At 36.1% G+C, this 15,087-nt stretch overlaps 1 protein-coding gene across 1 annotated transcript in view; it reads right to left on the minus strand.

Annotated features, from left to right (window-relative positions):
• The window catches only part of LOC144663858 (uncharacterized), a 39,526-nt gene extending 25,131 nt beyond the window's left edge, over nucleotides 1-14,395 (minus strand). Inside the window, exons 1-7 of the mRNA XM_078524931.1 lie at nucleotides 14,234-14,395; nucleotides 8,885-9,216; nucleotides 6,944-7,076; nucleotides 4,997-5,325; nucleotides 4,349-4,487; nucleotides 3,988-4,095; nucleotides 1,872-2,212 (exon numbers count right to left, since the gene is read on the minus strand). Of these exons, the coding sequence (XP_078381057.1) occupies nucleotides 1,872-2,212; nucleotides 3,988-4,095; nucleotides 4,349-4,487; nucleotides 4,997-5,325; nucleotides 6,944-7,076; nucleotides 8,885-9,216; nucleotides 14,234-14,300 (1,449 nt within the window). The 5' untranslated portion in view covers nucleotides 14,301-14,395. The remainder of the gene's footprint in view (nucleotides 1-1,871; nucleotides 2,213-3,987; nucleotides 4,096-4,348; nucleotides 4,488-4,996; nucleotides 5,326-6,943; nucleotides 7,077-8,884; nucleotides 9,217-14,233) is intronic.
• Nucleotides 14,396-15,087: the final 692 nt, after the last annotated feature.

Genomic DNA, 15,087 nt, shown 5'->3' on the forward strand with positions numbered 1-15,087 from the left:
GTAAATGTAATACAAGGTAACCTTAAATGTAATAATATCATCAGTGATATGATATCACTTCAATAGATAATCGGATTACACAATCACGGTCAATCCCCTTTACTAACTAAACCGTTAGGCGCAGATTACCCCCCAAAATTTAAGAAAAAAATATGTAAGAGCGTTTTAGAGAAAATCAAGAATGAAATATTCAGTAACTTCTATTTGTTTCGTACAATAGGCAGTCGGTATATTTAAACAAATAAAAGCAAAAACTCTCTTGCTTTTAGTAAATGATTTCTGGTGGTGTATGTATTTTAAACAAAAAAAAAAACTGCAAATGGCCGGCTACAATAACGAGATATTTAATTTTGAATAACTGCGCTTGGATACTATGAAACAACTTAAAAGCGCCTATTTCATATTAAGGGTTCTCTTTTTTTACTTAAAAAAAGCTCTTTCATATTTTTTTAAAATTTTGTTAACAGCTAGCCAATCTACTAAACTTAAACTTATTTAAAAAAATAATACCAAGAGTCAATCTAGATTTCGTGAAAATCAGGCCTGTTTGAGAAAGAACACAAAACGACATTTTTTATACTTACTATGGTGACCTTTGTGGCTAAGTGACCAGTAAAAAAAGTAAAATTCCGTCTTATTTGATCATTATGATGTACTGGGAAAAATGAAGATTGGCTCCCTAGATAATTTTTATTTTCAAAAAACCACCCTAGGGATAAAAAACTACATTTTTAAAGCTCCAGGGTGGTTGCTTTGAAAATGAAACATGTATGTTCTAAACACGTTTCGGGTTAAATGGGAAGCCAGCTTATGGGTTGTAGTCCAAAAACTACAAATAATTAGGTACTTTAAAGTTAAAGTCACGAATAGTTTTTTTCCCTTTTAAAGCAACGAGGGTTGAATTGTGTTCTATCAGCGGTTATAGTTCACCACTAAATTTTCTCCGATTCTGATTGTTTTAAATTGATCACGTGACGCGAACGTGTTCATCCGAGAAGGGCACCGATCAGCCCTTATAGTTCACCACTAAATTTTCTCCGTTTGTTTGTTTAAATTTTCGTGCGCGATAGTGATCGTCCGCCGGAGGGCACTTTACCCTGTCCCCCCCGAAAAAACCTCCTTTTTTTTTAAGAAAAAAAAATTTTTTTTTTTTTTTTTTTTTTTTTTTAATTTTTGGGATTTACAAAAAGTAGTGCCCTTCCGAGAAAAATGCCCGGATGGATAGTTGCCCCTTGGAATTTTGATGTTCTTTAAACTAGCCTATAAGCCTTCGAAGCTTCGCCTTTAGAGAATATATTTGTTTTAAGAACATCGAATTTCCGCGGGGCAACTATCAGCCGATATTTCCTCGACATTAATACTCTATTATTTAAAAAGAAAATAGTCGAAGATCAAATCACACTCGCGATTTCGAAAAGAACACGCCTAATCACTTCTTATAAGTTTTATAGTTCTCATGGGCTTCAAATGAATGTCCTCAACTCTAAAACCTATTCATGCTAGATAAAACCAATTAAAACTGAAGGATATACACACAGAGTCTCTAGTAATTATAAACATAGTATGACCCAGTGTGACGTCATCATGTCAAAAACCAGGAATCATTGTTAAAACGTAAAACGACAACACAAGGGAGAACTTCGGGCCATGGGTTTTTAAAAGTGTTTAAAAACACCTTGAAAAAAAATCATACTTGTAATATTTCTTACTGTAGTCGGCGCTGGTTTCGAAAAACATATTTTCTAGCATTAACGAAAGATCAGTGGAGTGCGTTTGTTAAATTAAAACTGCTATAGAACTTCCTAATAAAGCCTTAAAATACTAAAATTCTTAAGTTGTAGATTGGTGACTATAAAATATGTTCTTTTTACCTTTTCTTTGCTATGCTCTTGATAAATCTTATAAGGTTTGTTTTCTTCGGCGTAAGAAAGTTTGTATTTCTTGACCCAGTAGTCGTGATCCTCCCTGCCTTGTGTGGCAATCTTTTTAATTTCGACATTTCGACCAAAGTCTATTTGCAGATATGGACTCGGATCATCAATACGCGGTTCCCAAGCGCCAATTCTCACCACACCGTCCGCCAATTTTTTTGTGACAAGGTTGAGCCTGGCATTAGCCGGACCTGACATTTTAGACTCTTGTGAAGATGCGGTGATTTGTTGGTCTGTAATCCGTCCATTTTCCATTCCCAGAGCCTCCTCTCCAGCGCACGCTAAGAAATTGTAATAATAATAATAATTATAATAATAATAATTATTATATTAATTATTATTATTATAATAATAATTTCTTTTTAAAAAAATAAAATACTATAAACTTCACTCAATACTCATTAAAATAACCTATGTTCAATGAATGATTCACTAAAAAGAATTTTAAAAATATTATTACTATATTATTACTTATATTATTATCTATCTATTTAGTACTACACAACAAAAAAAGTTTATTTGACTGATAAAAGAAATGCTTAAACAAAAATAATAAAAAATACAGTTGCTGGTCACCCAAAATCTAAAAAGTAAACTAGTTGGGATCCGTGTTGGGGCCCTGGGTCAGTGTTGAATTGAAATCCGGCTGGGGGGGGGGGGTGGCTAAAGTCAGGTTTTAGGCTTGTTTTCGCAAAGACTTTGCATTGAAATGTGATCACGACGCCCCTGGCTTTTGGTTTTTGGGGGGCGGCTTAGAAGCCTTGAGACCTCTGAGAGCACAGCTGTGACCGGGCATGGGAAGGCTTCCCAGCAGTGCCCTTGGGTCTCTGAAATCCACAGGGGGAAGGGAGGGGAGGGCAAGGAGGCGGCCCCAGGAGTTCCTGGGGCCTTGTTTTCTTAAATCAGGACAGATATCTTTGGCGCAAAACTATTTACAATACAGTCCTTACAGTCAACGCGCTTCACGCATGAACGCTCGGCGACGTTAGGTTGCAATCTTCACTTGAACATACTATTATTAAATTTGATTGACATGCCTTCACCACCAGATTGAAAGAAAAGGATCACGCCTCAAATAATCAAATCATTCAGTTGAAGATTTCGCGCTGAACTACTGAAAATGGCGGAAATTATTGTAGAGATAAAGATCGAGACCAACAGCAACGCTCTTACGTTTGTTAAACGAACACAATCTTATCTAAGCAAAACGCTGAAAGAAATTAGACACGACATCCTTTCCGAAGTAGGAGAATTGTTGCCTCAAAATTTTTAGTCCGTTCGATTGGGAATTCAAGTAAGCGCTATCCAAGAAGAGAAACTAAAAAGTGCGTTGTAGAAGAAGAGGATGGCACACCATTTAATTTGTCAATTCAAGTGCACAATACCTTAAAAAAGAAATTATCTCGGGAAACTCAAAGTTCCAGCTGTAAGTCCGTCTCACTTTATAATATCCCGCAATCGGCGGTAACACTCACTCATTTGTTCCAGCGCAGAAAAACTGTACAAAGCCAAAGAAAATTTTAAAAGATATATATATATCATCTGTAGTAACGTCAGAAGTCTTATTTTCAATTTTAGCACAGGTTTAAAAATATTTTCAATTTGAAGTAAAAGTGTTTAAATGAAGGTTAGAAGATTCATTTCATTAATTGAAAATTAAATTGGCGAATGAAATATTTTAAGTGTGTTTGTGCGTTCATGCGTGAAGCGCGTTGACTGTAAAATGAAAAATACGTTATAAAAAAAATAGCGTTAAAAATTGGAATGAGCGATTTAAAATGCAAAGAAAACATAATGGTTAAATTGTGCGTTTGATGTGATCCGGCGTACGCGAGTAACAATCAAAAACAAAAGAAAACTGTTACCAACAAGCTATTTACTAAAACTATTTATAATGATAGTCATATTAATAATAATAATGATGATAATGATAATTATAATAATAATAAAAATTATAATAACTCGGTAGTGATTGCTCGAATTACTCCAGGAAACAGCCATTTAAAAGTCTTTCCACCTAGCGTATAGCGTGGAGAGAAATGTAAAAAACAAGTACCTGACGCGAACGTTACAAACGAAGGCGTTTCAAACCATTTCATCGTATCGATAGTTACGTCGTCATCAATCGATGCATCATCATCGGTCAAAGACACACATCCATCGCCTACCAGAAGAAACAGTTAAAAAATAGGTCCCTTTCAGTGACGTCATAACGATTTGGGCACAAAAACTTTGCATTATAAATGAACGCTTGTAGGATACAGTGTAGGTGAAAAAAAAAGAACCCAAAAAAAAAAAAGAATATGAAAAAAAAAAAAACAGAACAAACTACGGTCAACATTTTTCTATTTGTTCAATAAAGAGCTGAAACTGACAAAAAAAAAGAAAAAAGGAAAAACAAGGAAAATGCAACTCACTCTCGGTACCGTACACCTCCACCTTTAGGCAATTCCAACCATGCTGCCCAGTTGGATGAAATCGAATAAATCTCGCAAACACTGGTGATGGGAATCCATGATGGTCAACTGTTTCGGCATCACCTTTCCTCTGAAATTCCTTTAAAGTAAAATACAGAAATGATGGCGATCTTTTCATGTACAAATTGAAGTAACAAATCTTAACAACAAATGACATTTTAACAGCACAGCTTAAACCGTTTTGTTAGGAACACATTTTCGGTACTCTGTTTTAATGCTATTTGTATAAACTTTATCAGTTCTAATTAGGTTATCCTGTGGCGCTTTTTTAATAAATTATAATTTAGAATAGATTTTTATCTTTTTATTATGTTTTTAGTTGTAAACGCATTGGGATTTATATATTGCGTAGCAAGTACCGTTATCGTCATCATTGTCATCATCATCGTCGTCGTCGTCATCATCATCATCATCATCATCATCACCATCATCATCATCAGCAGCATTTTATCATCTTAGAACATATTTTTGTTTTACGTGAGATCGAACACTTCCTTTGGTTTTTCTTGTCGCCATCAAAATTTCACAAACTGTTAATATTCTACTTGAGATTATACGTTATTTACAAAAATGAGAATTAGCACTCACAACTTCTTTGCCATATTCCGTATAGGTTTTCCAACTGTGTCCATTAGATGAATACGAAACTTTAAAGGTTGTAACCCAATGTTCGTCGTGCATGTCTCCCTGGGTAGCGGCAGCGCACACTTCAATTGTTTTTCCAAGATCAACCTGAAGCCAGTCGTCGTTTCTGTCATGTTCTTCCGCGCACCATGCATCACCTCGTTTGTCTTGAAGTCGACCGTAGGCGGCTTGATGGTCTTCGTCATATTGAGAAGAGGCTGAAATCTGATTATCAAGGATGGTAGTTGGATTGGAAACACCAACAGGATTGTTGATGCATTTGTCAGGGATTGCTGCGAAAGTAATTCTGTCATGTTAGGTATACAATTGATTTACAATATGGTGAATATATAGGCTACGTTTAAAACAAAACAACCGCGGAAAAAAGGGTTTTAAATAAAGAAATAAAAACTTAAACACAATCAAAGTAGCAGTAAATTAAAGCAAAAGAGAAATTGTATTTTATGATTTTATGATTTTTTTTAATATTTCTCCGTTTCTGAGGACTCTTTCCAATAATCAGAACTGTTGTCGTGGATTTGCAAAAAAACTCAAAATTCAAAACCACCAGTCCTGCCGGCCAGTTCTGACTTATAAAGACCAAAGGAAGAAGCAACTTACCATGCATTCTCTTTACCCTATTCAGACCGGGCTTTTTTTGGATCTTTTCAGACTGGAGGGGGGCGAATTCCACTCCCCCCCCCCCCATCTCCGTAACCTCCAGAATATTATATAAAGACGGTAAAACTTGGAAAGTTCTTGTTTTGTTGTTTTTGACTACCTTGACGTAAAATGCACACCCCCCCCCCCCACCCCCCCGCCCCCTTATCCATGTGTAAATTCTTCAAATTCTTACCAAACATTATTTTATCCAAATCAAGGCAGCTCCAAAAACGTAAAGTAGCACAAAGTTTGTGTAAGATGTTCAATTTAACGTTCCGGTTGTTTTAATAATTTTGAACGGATAGTAAAGAAAAGGAAATTTGGCGACCTTCCTACATTTTGACGCATATGGTGAGTTTATAATAATTTTTATTTGCTCAAACTTTTTCATCGTTGAAAATAGCCGAATGTGATTCGGAGCTAACAAAACTGATGCATTGAACTTTCTTTGTGAAGGTTATGGTACTTTTGGGCGAAATGTGGAAGTGCTGGAGCGTTACCAGCCTCGAAGTTTGCCCGAGATTAATATTTTGATGATCAAATTGTATGGAGGTTTCTGTTCCGACGATTTTAGAGAGTCGTTATAAGGTGTAATAATGAGATAATTGCAGTAGTTTAAACGAAATCTTAGCGCTCAGTTTTCTGTAAATAGCAGTTTTATCCTATTAGGTGTGTTCAATAAAAGTAACATCGCGCAAAACTCGCGATCATTACATCAACATAATAACGTGCGTATTATTCTTCGATACAAGATACAACAATATTGCAACTCCATACTGGGTTCTGTTTATTTGTGCATAAACGTTTTGACAAAAATATTAAATTTGGGATAACGCACTTTTCTTGACTTCATTCACTGAATGGTTTCTTTATTGGTATTTTTGTTGCGTGACAGTGAAAACGATATATTTAATATTATTGAAAACAACATATGTAGATAGTTGTGTGAACAATTTGTATGCAAACATAATATCTTTGTTTTCTTATTATCATTTTTTGACTAATTTTATTGATTTCGACATAAAAGAAATAAAAATGTTTAAACTCAGACGGTAAGAGTCACATTGGTACCTGGCGTGGTGTTATAAAACAATATCAATAATCTAACAGAACGCCGATGTTTCCTCTTCAAGTGATAAGAACGTTATTATTAGGCCACAAACGACGAAATTTGACCGTTATCTGTAAAAAGTAAAACTGAGACTAATCCACAAAACTCAACAGAATAAACAGAAAGGAACAACTCACTCTTGGTGCCATAGACCTCCACGCTAAGGCAATTCCAATTATGTTGCTTAGTTGGATGGAACCGAATGTATCTTGCAACCAATGGCACTGGCAGCCATTGTTTATTTATGCTCCTACCAGACCTGAGAAATTCCTTAAAAATGAGCGAAAATAGAAATAATGAGTAAAGATTGGTATTGCTAAAAGCGAAAAAATGCAATCGTTAGCAAGGTTTAAAAAAGGCGTTCAAGAAGAACAAAATTTGCAGTACAGTGGAACCCCGAGATAACGATCTTCGATATAACGATATTCCCGATATAACGATGAATATGTTATGTCCCGGAAATAGTAAAATGTATGGTACGGAACCCCGATATAACGATTCCTCGATATAACGATATAATTTTACTGCCCCCTTGGCATATCGTTATATCGGGGTTCCACTGTACTTCTGTCTTACTCTTTGGATTTAATTCTTCTTAAAGCATTTCTTAAAAATAAAAAAAAAAAATAAGAAATCATTTTTCGTAAAGATTGGTATGCCGAAAGCGAAAAACTCATTTTCAAGTTTAAATTAAGAACATTTTAGAGGAGCAAAGCTCTGTATTGGTCCTTTGATTTTAAAGAGGGTCCTATTTTTTGCTCAAATCCCAGTCCCAGCGGTGACATTTTTGGTAAATCCCAGTGAATGGGGTGAATGGAAATCTGGGCTCGATTGCACTATACGTGCAGTAATTTGTGTTGTTTTTATTTCTGCTAGTTATCAATGCTGTCGAGTACATTACTTTTCATTTGTTCATTTGTTCGTTTGCCTAAAAGAGAATTAGAAATAAATCAATATTTACCGATTCACGGAGCCTTCTCAAATGCAACTACTCGTTCAATTACCATGACTGACAACGACTTACTATCACTTATTTTGAACATTTCCATTTGTTCATGAGTCCGGTTAACGAATGGCGTCGTGTGTGGATTTCTTCGGTCAACCAAGTCAATATAAAAAATATCCACGCTGAAAAGATTTAGTAAATCCCCTTCGTTTTCTGACATTCTCAACTCCACACATCCGAATAAGTGTTTTCTCCAGTTTTATTTGGTGAGTAATTCAGAGGAATCTCTAATTACAATTTTCCATGTGTGTTACAAGGTTATAATTAGCAGAGGAATTATTTGTTTATTTTGCCGTCACATGTTCCGCCCAATCTCTTACCTCAAGTCTTCGTAAGCTTGACGAAACAAGCGACTCCCGAAAGTTCTGTTGCAGGATCGATTTTGATTGGTTATGAAAGCAATAAAAATGGCTGGATGTAAAACACCAAGAAGTTCGTCGATTCATGCTTTTGAAAGCTAAGCACATGTAATTCAACCGGAAGTCCGATATTTTTGGACTTCCATTCAGAACTTTGCAGGGTCGCTTGTTTCCTGACCGCTGGTCACAGGGAACAAAGACCCCTGGTTACGAGTATGCGTTCGACATATTGTATTACCAAAGTTTGAGTATGCTAAGTCATAGCTGCTTTGGTGAGTAACTAAATCACTGACACAAAAATTGAGCAACACTTAACGTGCAGGTATTGGTTTTGTTTCAGAGTTTTCAACATTGTAACTATGCCTTAAGGAATATTATTGAGTGTGACATATTACTCAGTATATGTTTTTTCATGTTCTGAAGTGCTTCCCATTCCCATTTTTTTGTTTGTAAATTCCAGTCCCAGTGACCCAAATCCCATTTTCCCAGTAAAAACATATGCAAATCCCAGTAAAAATAAGCAAATGCCAGTTCCCATTTTACCCCTTCAGGACCCTCTTTAAACATTGCATTTAAAAAAATTCACCACTTGCAATGCTTTTAGACTAAAAATCATCACTTAGTCAAAACAATTATCCTCATCATTCTTGTTCACTTTCTCGTCACCATCTTTCATATATAATTTTGCTTAATTAATTAAACTTAAAACTCACAAATTCCTCGTTGTTTCCATCCTTATAACGCTCCCATCGGCTTCCATATAATGAGTAAGAAATCTTAAAACCTGTAAGCCATTCATCACCATTTCTGTATCCCTGGGAACCGACGCCGCAAACCTCAAATATATTCCCAAGATCAACCTGAAGCCAGTCGTCATTTCTACAAGGTTTTTTCGCACACCAGCCGCCGCCACTGGTACTGTCGAGTCGACCGTAAGCGGGTTGATAAAGAACACCACGCTGAGACGAGGCTGTTATGTGATTGTCAGGGATAACACTTGGATTGGAAATACCCACAGCATTCTCAAAGCATTTGTAACTGATTTCTAGAAAAAAAAAGATGAGACAATGACAATAAAACATTTCGTAATAAAAATTAACGGTAAAAGTAAGCGACGTTTCGACCGATCTTCGGTCATTATCAAGCTAAGTGTAAGAAATAAAATTTGCATAGTTATATATAACTACAAGGAGGTAAAAATGTGTGAGGAATATTAATGAAGTAAAAATATGTAAGAATGTAAGTAAAAAGAATTTACAACGTAGTTGCTAAAAACAATAAAAAGGCATGCAAGGCTAATAAATAAATAATGATAAAAAGAAATTATTAATTAATTTAAATGTTGAATTAACATATAAGACATTCTGGTTTAGGTCTCAATTCACAATTCAGTTTGGCAGTTGGTAAGCAAATTTGTTAATGCCGCGTTTGTAGCAAGAGGACTATGATTGATTGAATTCGATTTTTCCGCTGTACATTTGGTCATAGAGTAAGATCCCGAGATTCAAGATTGTGCCCAACTCAAGTCACAGGGATAGAAGGCACGGGCCTTTTTTACCCAAGTTAACTCTTTTACTCACGTTTTCGTGGTAACACTGAATAGAAAACACTTGCTCACATCTTAGATGGACGAAACATGTCGACGGAAGAAAATAGACGGCAAGATGACTTCTCAAGTGATGTTCTGGGTACGTTAATGGACAAAATACCAAAGTTTTAATGGGCAAAATGCGAAAGTAAATTTGGTGTTCACTCTTAAGGTGTCACGGAAGGAAAATTGGCGTTTGCGCTCCAAGTGAAATTAAGTGCAAACTATCAATGCTAACCCCAATAAAGTATATATTTTCTGAAAGCTCATTGAATGAAAATTGTAATTTTGGATTTTGTTTTGATCATATACAACTACTCTACAATGCTAAAACTTTCCGTAGATGTTCATTCATCCCTTGCAGAAATGTTGATATGTCAACCACGTGTCCATGACGTTTGCCATGGTAACGTCATTATTACAGGCAGGTATGGCCAAAAACCGTCATTTTTAACATTTTTCTGTATTTTTTCTAGTTTTTTTTTTTAACAGAATTGTACGATTTCTTTATTTTTACATTCCATAAGCATTTTGGCATGATTTTGGATCAATTTACGTTATTTTCTGACTTTCTAAGAAAATGTTGAAATCCAATATTGTGGATCCAAGATGGCAGCTCTAATGATGTCAAAAAAAATAATAATAAAAAAATATGTCATCTTGTAGAGTAACCTAAGGGCTTTCTATACAGTGCAAAATAATTTCGCTTTGTCTTGTACGACGGTGGGGGTTTGAGTTTGATTGTACGTCCGAGGGTTAAGAATCTTTGCTTATACAAGAAAGGAAAAAACGTGGAAGACCAAGGCAAACATCTTGAGTAAATTAGCCACAGCCCTTAAGCTGAATTTCTTTTCTGCAACATTCCGATGGAGCTGTGAATAGATCCATCTTAATAAAACCGCGTCAACAGCCATCTCAGCGTCAACACAAAATCTCAAAACTTGATGTTTTCCTTCGCCGCTTAAAGCTTAACCGAATTCGTCAGTGACTACATCACCAGTACTACCAGTATCTCCAAGTTGACCTTCCCAATCTCCTTGTTAAGATTTTTTTTATCGGAATTGGTTGATTTTCTTTTTAAAATTCGTTAGCTTTCTACTTCGTTGCCTTTTTGCTGTTATGATCTACTTTTTGCTGGCTCAGGGTCAGGGACAAGTTCAAAGCACACAGCGGAGAAAAACATTTACAGAGATCCTAAGACCACTGTCCCCTGTTCCCCAGTACTGAGAACTGTTCTGAAAGTTTTATCGTTTCATTTGATATTTTGCTGTAAATTGTGGTCTTCTCTCGTTCTATTTTTTTTTCTTCCTCGGACGGGGTTGGGGACTGCTCGCGTCCCGCCTGTTTGTTGAAGCTTGATTAAGGGCCTGTTTATATGGAGGAGAGTTGACCCTGGTAAGAGGGTTACCCTCCACACCGAGCCACCTCGAGCGAGAGAGCTTTTCACACGTTTCTTTATAAAGAGTTGCGAGCTGTTTACATGCGAAATTGAAAAGCTGACTCGGGATGCAGCGTAGCCTTGGGTGGAGGGTCACTCGCTTTGAAGGTAGGGTGAGCCTGAGGAGCGAGCAAAAGTTTTGTTATTACAGTTTAGTTATTTTTGCCTCGCCTACCAAGGACAAGTTGACACATACGGAGCATGTGCAAACGCTATAATCGGCCAAAACAAAATTGCCGATAAAATGAAATCGAAGTCGGCGGTAAATTTGTCCAAAAAATGGTCTTGGTCGATGTTACAGCGTTCCTGATTTTAGTAAAGGCAGCCATAATAAATGTTTTAAAACAACTCTAGCCAGACTTTTGAACCGTGAGGGCCAAGTTTTGGCCTGGCCAACAGGGACAACTTTTTCATATAAAGCTCGGCAAAAAATGATTTGGGAGAGAGGGTAACCCTCCTACCTGGGCCAACTCTCCTCCATATAAACAGGCCCTAAGAAGTTCCACAAACACCGTTCTGGCGGAAATATGGCCACAAGCGTGGCGTTTAATTGTCTTAGATATCCAATCAAGAAACCACAAGTCCATGATGGTGTCTTAGGCAAAGGAAAGGTACGAAATAATCGCTAGAATGTAACACATTGGGCCGCCCTACAGATTTCGGAAAAAAAAAATAAACACGTATGATTGAAAAACGCAACTCATTTTTTTTCCAAATGCCAAAACCAACATTCTCACCAAAATGAACACTAACAAAATTGGACAAGGATTAAACGACTATCACTAAACACCTAAGCTGAGAGAATGGGATGATAATGATTTGAAGCGGTTTTCTGAACACCACCTTTTCACTTAAGAACAATGGAGGATGCGTACCTGAGGAAACTTTTGTATGTATTTGGTCTATCCAGTTTTTTAATTTTGTTTCTGTCGATTGTCACGTTTAATCACTGTAAAAACTTATTTGTTCGAAAGCGCTCCTTGCAGGGGTTGTGGAAGCACTCAATAAACTCAGCAGGAATTTACCTACCTGTTAAACTCTTCTTATTGTGGCAGAATTATCTCACTAAAACCTACCTGTGCGTTCAGTTTTCACAGTCTGTCCAACATGGACCGACAGTTATAAAATTGAACGACATTTTCGATTAAACAGGACCAACCGAACTCGAGAGTCTTTTCTATTTTACACTTATTACCCCTATGCACTGGTTCTGTGAAAAGCTACTAAACTCAAGTAGGCAGCTAAACAGTTTGTCAAAATGGAGCAGTAAATTTCGGTCCGACCGGTAAAAACCGGTCAAAGTGGACCACCCCCAGAGGTGGCCCCAAATAATCCGGTCGGACCGAACCGAAATGGCCTTTCCTCTCTTCCGCCGATTTAATTTTTGTAAATATAAAACCCCCCTTTTTATCCCGTGTGTTTGACTATGTTTTTTTTTTCTTCACTATTTATCACCGAGCTTGAAATTTACCATCTTTATTATCTACTACACATTTGATGATTTCGACATTGCTGATCCTAGCAGTATGCAGGACGCGTGTCATATATCAACCTAGTAAATGGCCCAGCTCACAACGAGTCTCTCGTAGCTCAGTTGGTTAGAGCGCCCAACCGGTATCTGTGAGGCCATGGGTTCGATTCCCGTCGGGGACTCAGATTTTTTCTTTGTCCCACGCTCGTGTCATGTTGAATAATTTCTTCACTATGTTTTTTTTCCTTGTCAACATGGTTTCATTCTTTAATACCCTTTTTAATTCAGTCGACTTAAAAGAATAACGCTTCAATTTCTTTTTGGCTATAAGCGTGAATTCCACTGATTTGGTTGTAATCTATCCTACTTAGAAAGTGGTTTAAAATTATTTTGTGCTATAATTTTATTTAAGTAAAAGCTTCTGTGATACAACCTGCGTGGAAATTGTTCAAACAAAGAAAAAGAAGAGATAAACTTTGGTTTATTAATCAAATTTCTGATTTACAGTGTCTTGTTTACTTTATTTCAATTAGCTATTTCCTTTTAATTGTCTTTAAAGATTTGTCTTTAATTATAAGGATGTTGCATTTTTTGGCGTTATACCTTTAACTGTAAGCAAACTACCTTATTATAGGAAATTTACGCTTGTGTTAATTAAGGTATTTGAAATTAACGCGACTTAAATTAACGCGAATTGAAGGAAAAATTACTTCCCAATAGAGGAAATTAACGCGAAAGAGGGGGGAAGATTTCAAAATGAAGGAAATTAACGCGACGTACACAAAAGCAACAAGTTTATTTCAACACTTGTAGGCATATAATCTTAAACGAAAACAATGTTCGTGGTACTTTTCCCACTTTGAGCGTTCTTCGCAATATCAATTATAGTGGCAGATATTAATAATGCTTTTTCCTTGGAGTCAAGAACGACTGGACTGTAACGAGAAATTGGTGCCAAAATAATGGAAATTAACGTCATGGAAATTAACGCTCCACTTAATTAACGGTGCGGAAATTAACGTTAACAAAAATTAACGCGACTTAAATTAACGCGAATGTTTGAAATTCGCGTTAATTTCATGACGCGTTAATTTCCTATAATAAGGTATATATAGAAATGTTTAACATTTCACAGAATCAAAATTGCTAGATTATTTGTTTCGGGGTTTTACAAGTTTATGTTTAGAAATCTGACATTTTAAATACAACAAAATACAGCAAAGACTAAACAGTCATAAATGTCTGTCAATTTATGGACGTTGCAAAATAAAATGTCATTATATGAATACTCGTTAGAACCAAAATAGATAACATGGGCGTTCAAAACGTCTTAATTTTATCGTTAAAGCTATCTGACGGGTCGATTACAAAACAAAAATGAAATAAACTGTGTAATTTGTTCCTCTTAGTTTGAATTCTTTGGTAGCTGTACATATAATTATGTTTAGAATGAGTATAAATATTTTCAACACAGAACCATCTACTAAAAACACACGAGGTAAAACAACCACTTACTGAAAAGAAATTAAAACTAAATTACAATAAAAATCAATTAAAATCCCTACCTTCACCGGATGCGAAACTTAACATTCCCGCCAAAATGAGCAGTTGCATAACTTGACAGGGATTCATCGTCTGTTACGTACCACATAAGCTGTAAACTTGTTATTGTTTTAACGGGAAATAGCCTAATCGGTTATGGGTAGCAGATGTTTTCCCAACGCCACCGTTTTCTTAAAATGAATGGAGGTGTTTACTGATATATGAGAAATGGTGACAAAATATCTCAACAAAGAGGCATGTACCAACAATACGACTTGCTTGTCATTGTTTAGAATCAATTGTGCATGTACCAGTGACCTGTTGCCTTTTTTAATTAAGAAAATAGTGTTTTTAGGATCTGTAGAAGCGCATGGGTTCGAGAGTTTTCAGTTATTCGTGGGATGTTGCGCTATTTTTTCCGTTGAGTACTTCATGCGAGATTTACACCTTGTATTAGTAAACCCCCCTTGCACATATTGGGGTAAAATCACATTAACAAGGTATTCTAGCGAAGTTGTTGATAGGCCAGGAGAAGCACAATTGCGAACGCGGCTATGACCGGGAACAGAGAAAAGAATATCTCAGGATGCCCGAAGGTAAAAGTATAAGATTTGAAATACAAAAATGTAATTTGCGACAAATTTCCATCAGAAGGCAATAAAACAAATCCTTATACTTATTCGTTACATGTAAAAATGTAAATCTGCAACGAAACTTTTATTGCGAGTTGTGTTCTTTGAGCAATTTATAACTGATCGTGCTTAAGGATACGTGAGTCAGAATTGTTATTGACACGGGGTTTTGACAAAATTTAAAAATAGACTAAATAAAAATCGATTTTATTTATGTTAGTTCTCGTATATAAAATCCTTAACCT

This window comes from Oculina patagonica, chromosome 8, assembly GCF_052425735.1.
Source record: "Oculina patagonica isolate OP01 chromosome 8, crgOcupat, whole genome shotgun sequence".
NCBI classification, from domain to species: domain Eukaryota; kingdom Metazoa; phylum Cnidaria; class Anthozoa; order Scleractinia; family Oculinidae; genus Oculina; species Oculina patagonica.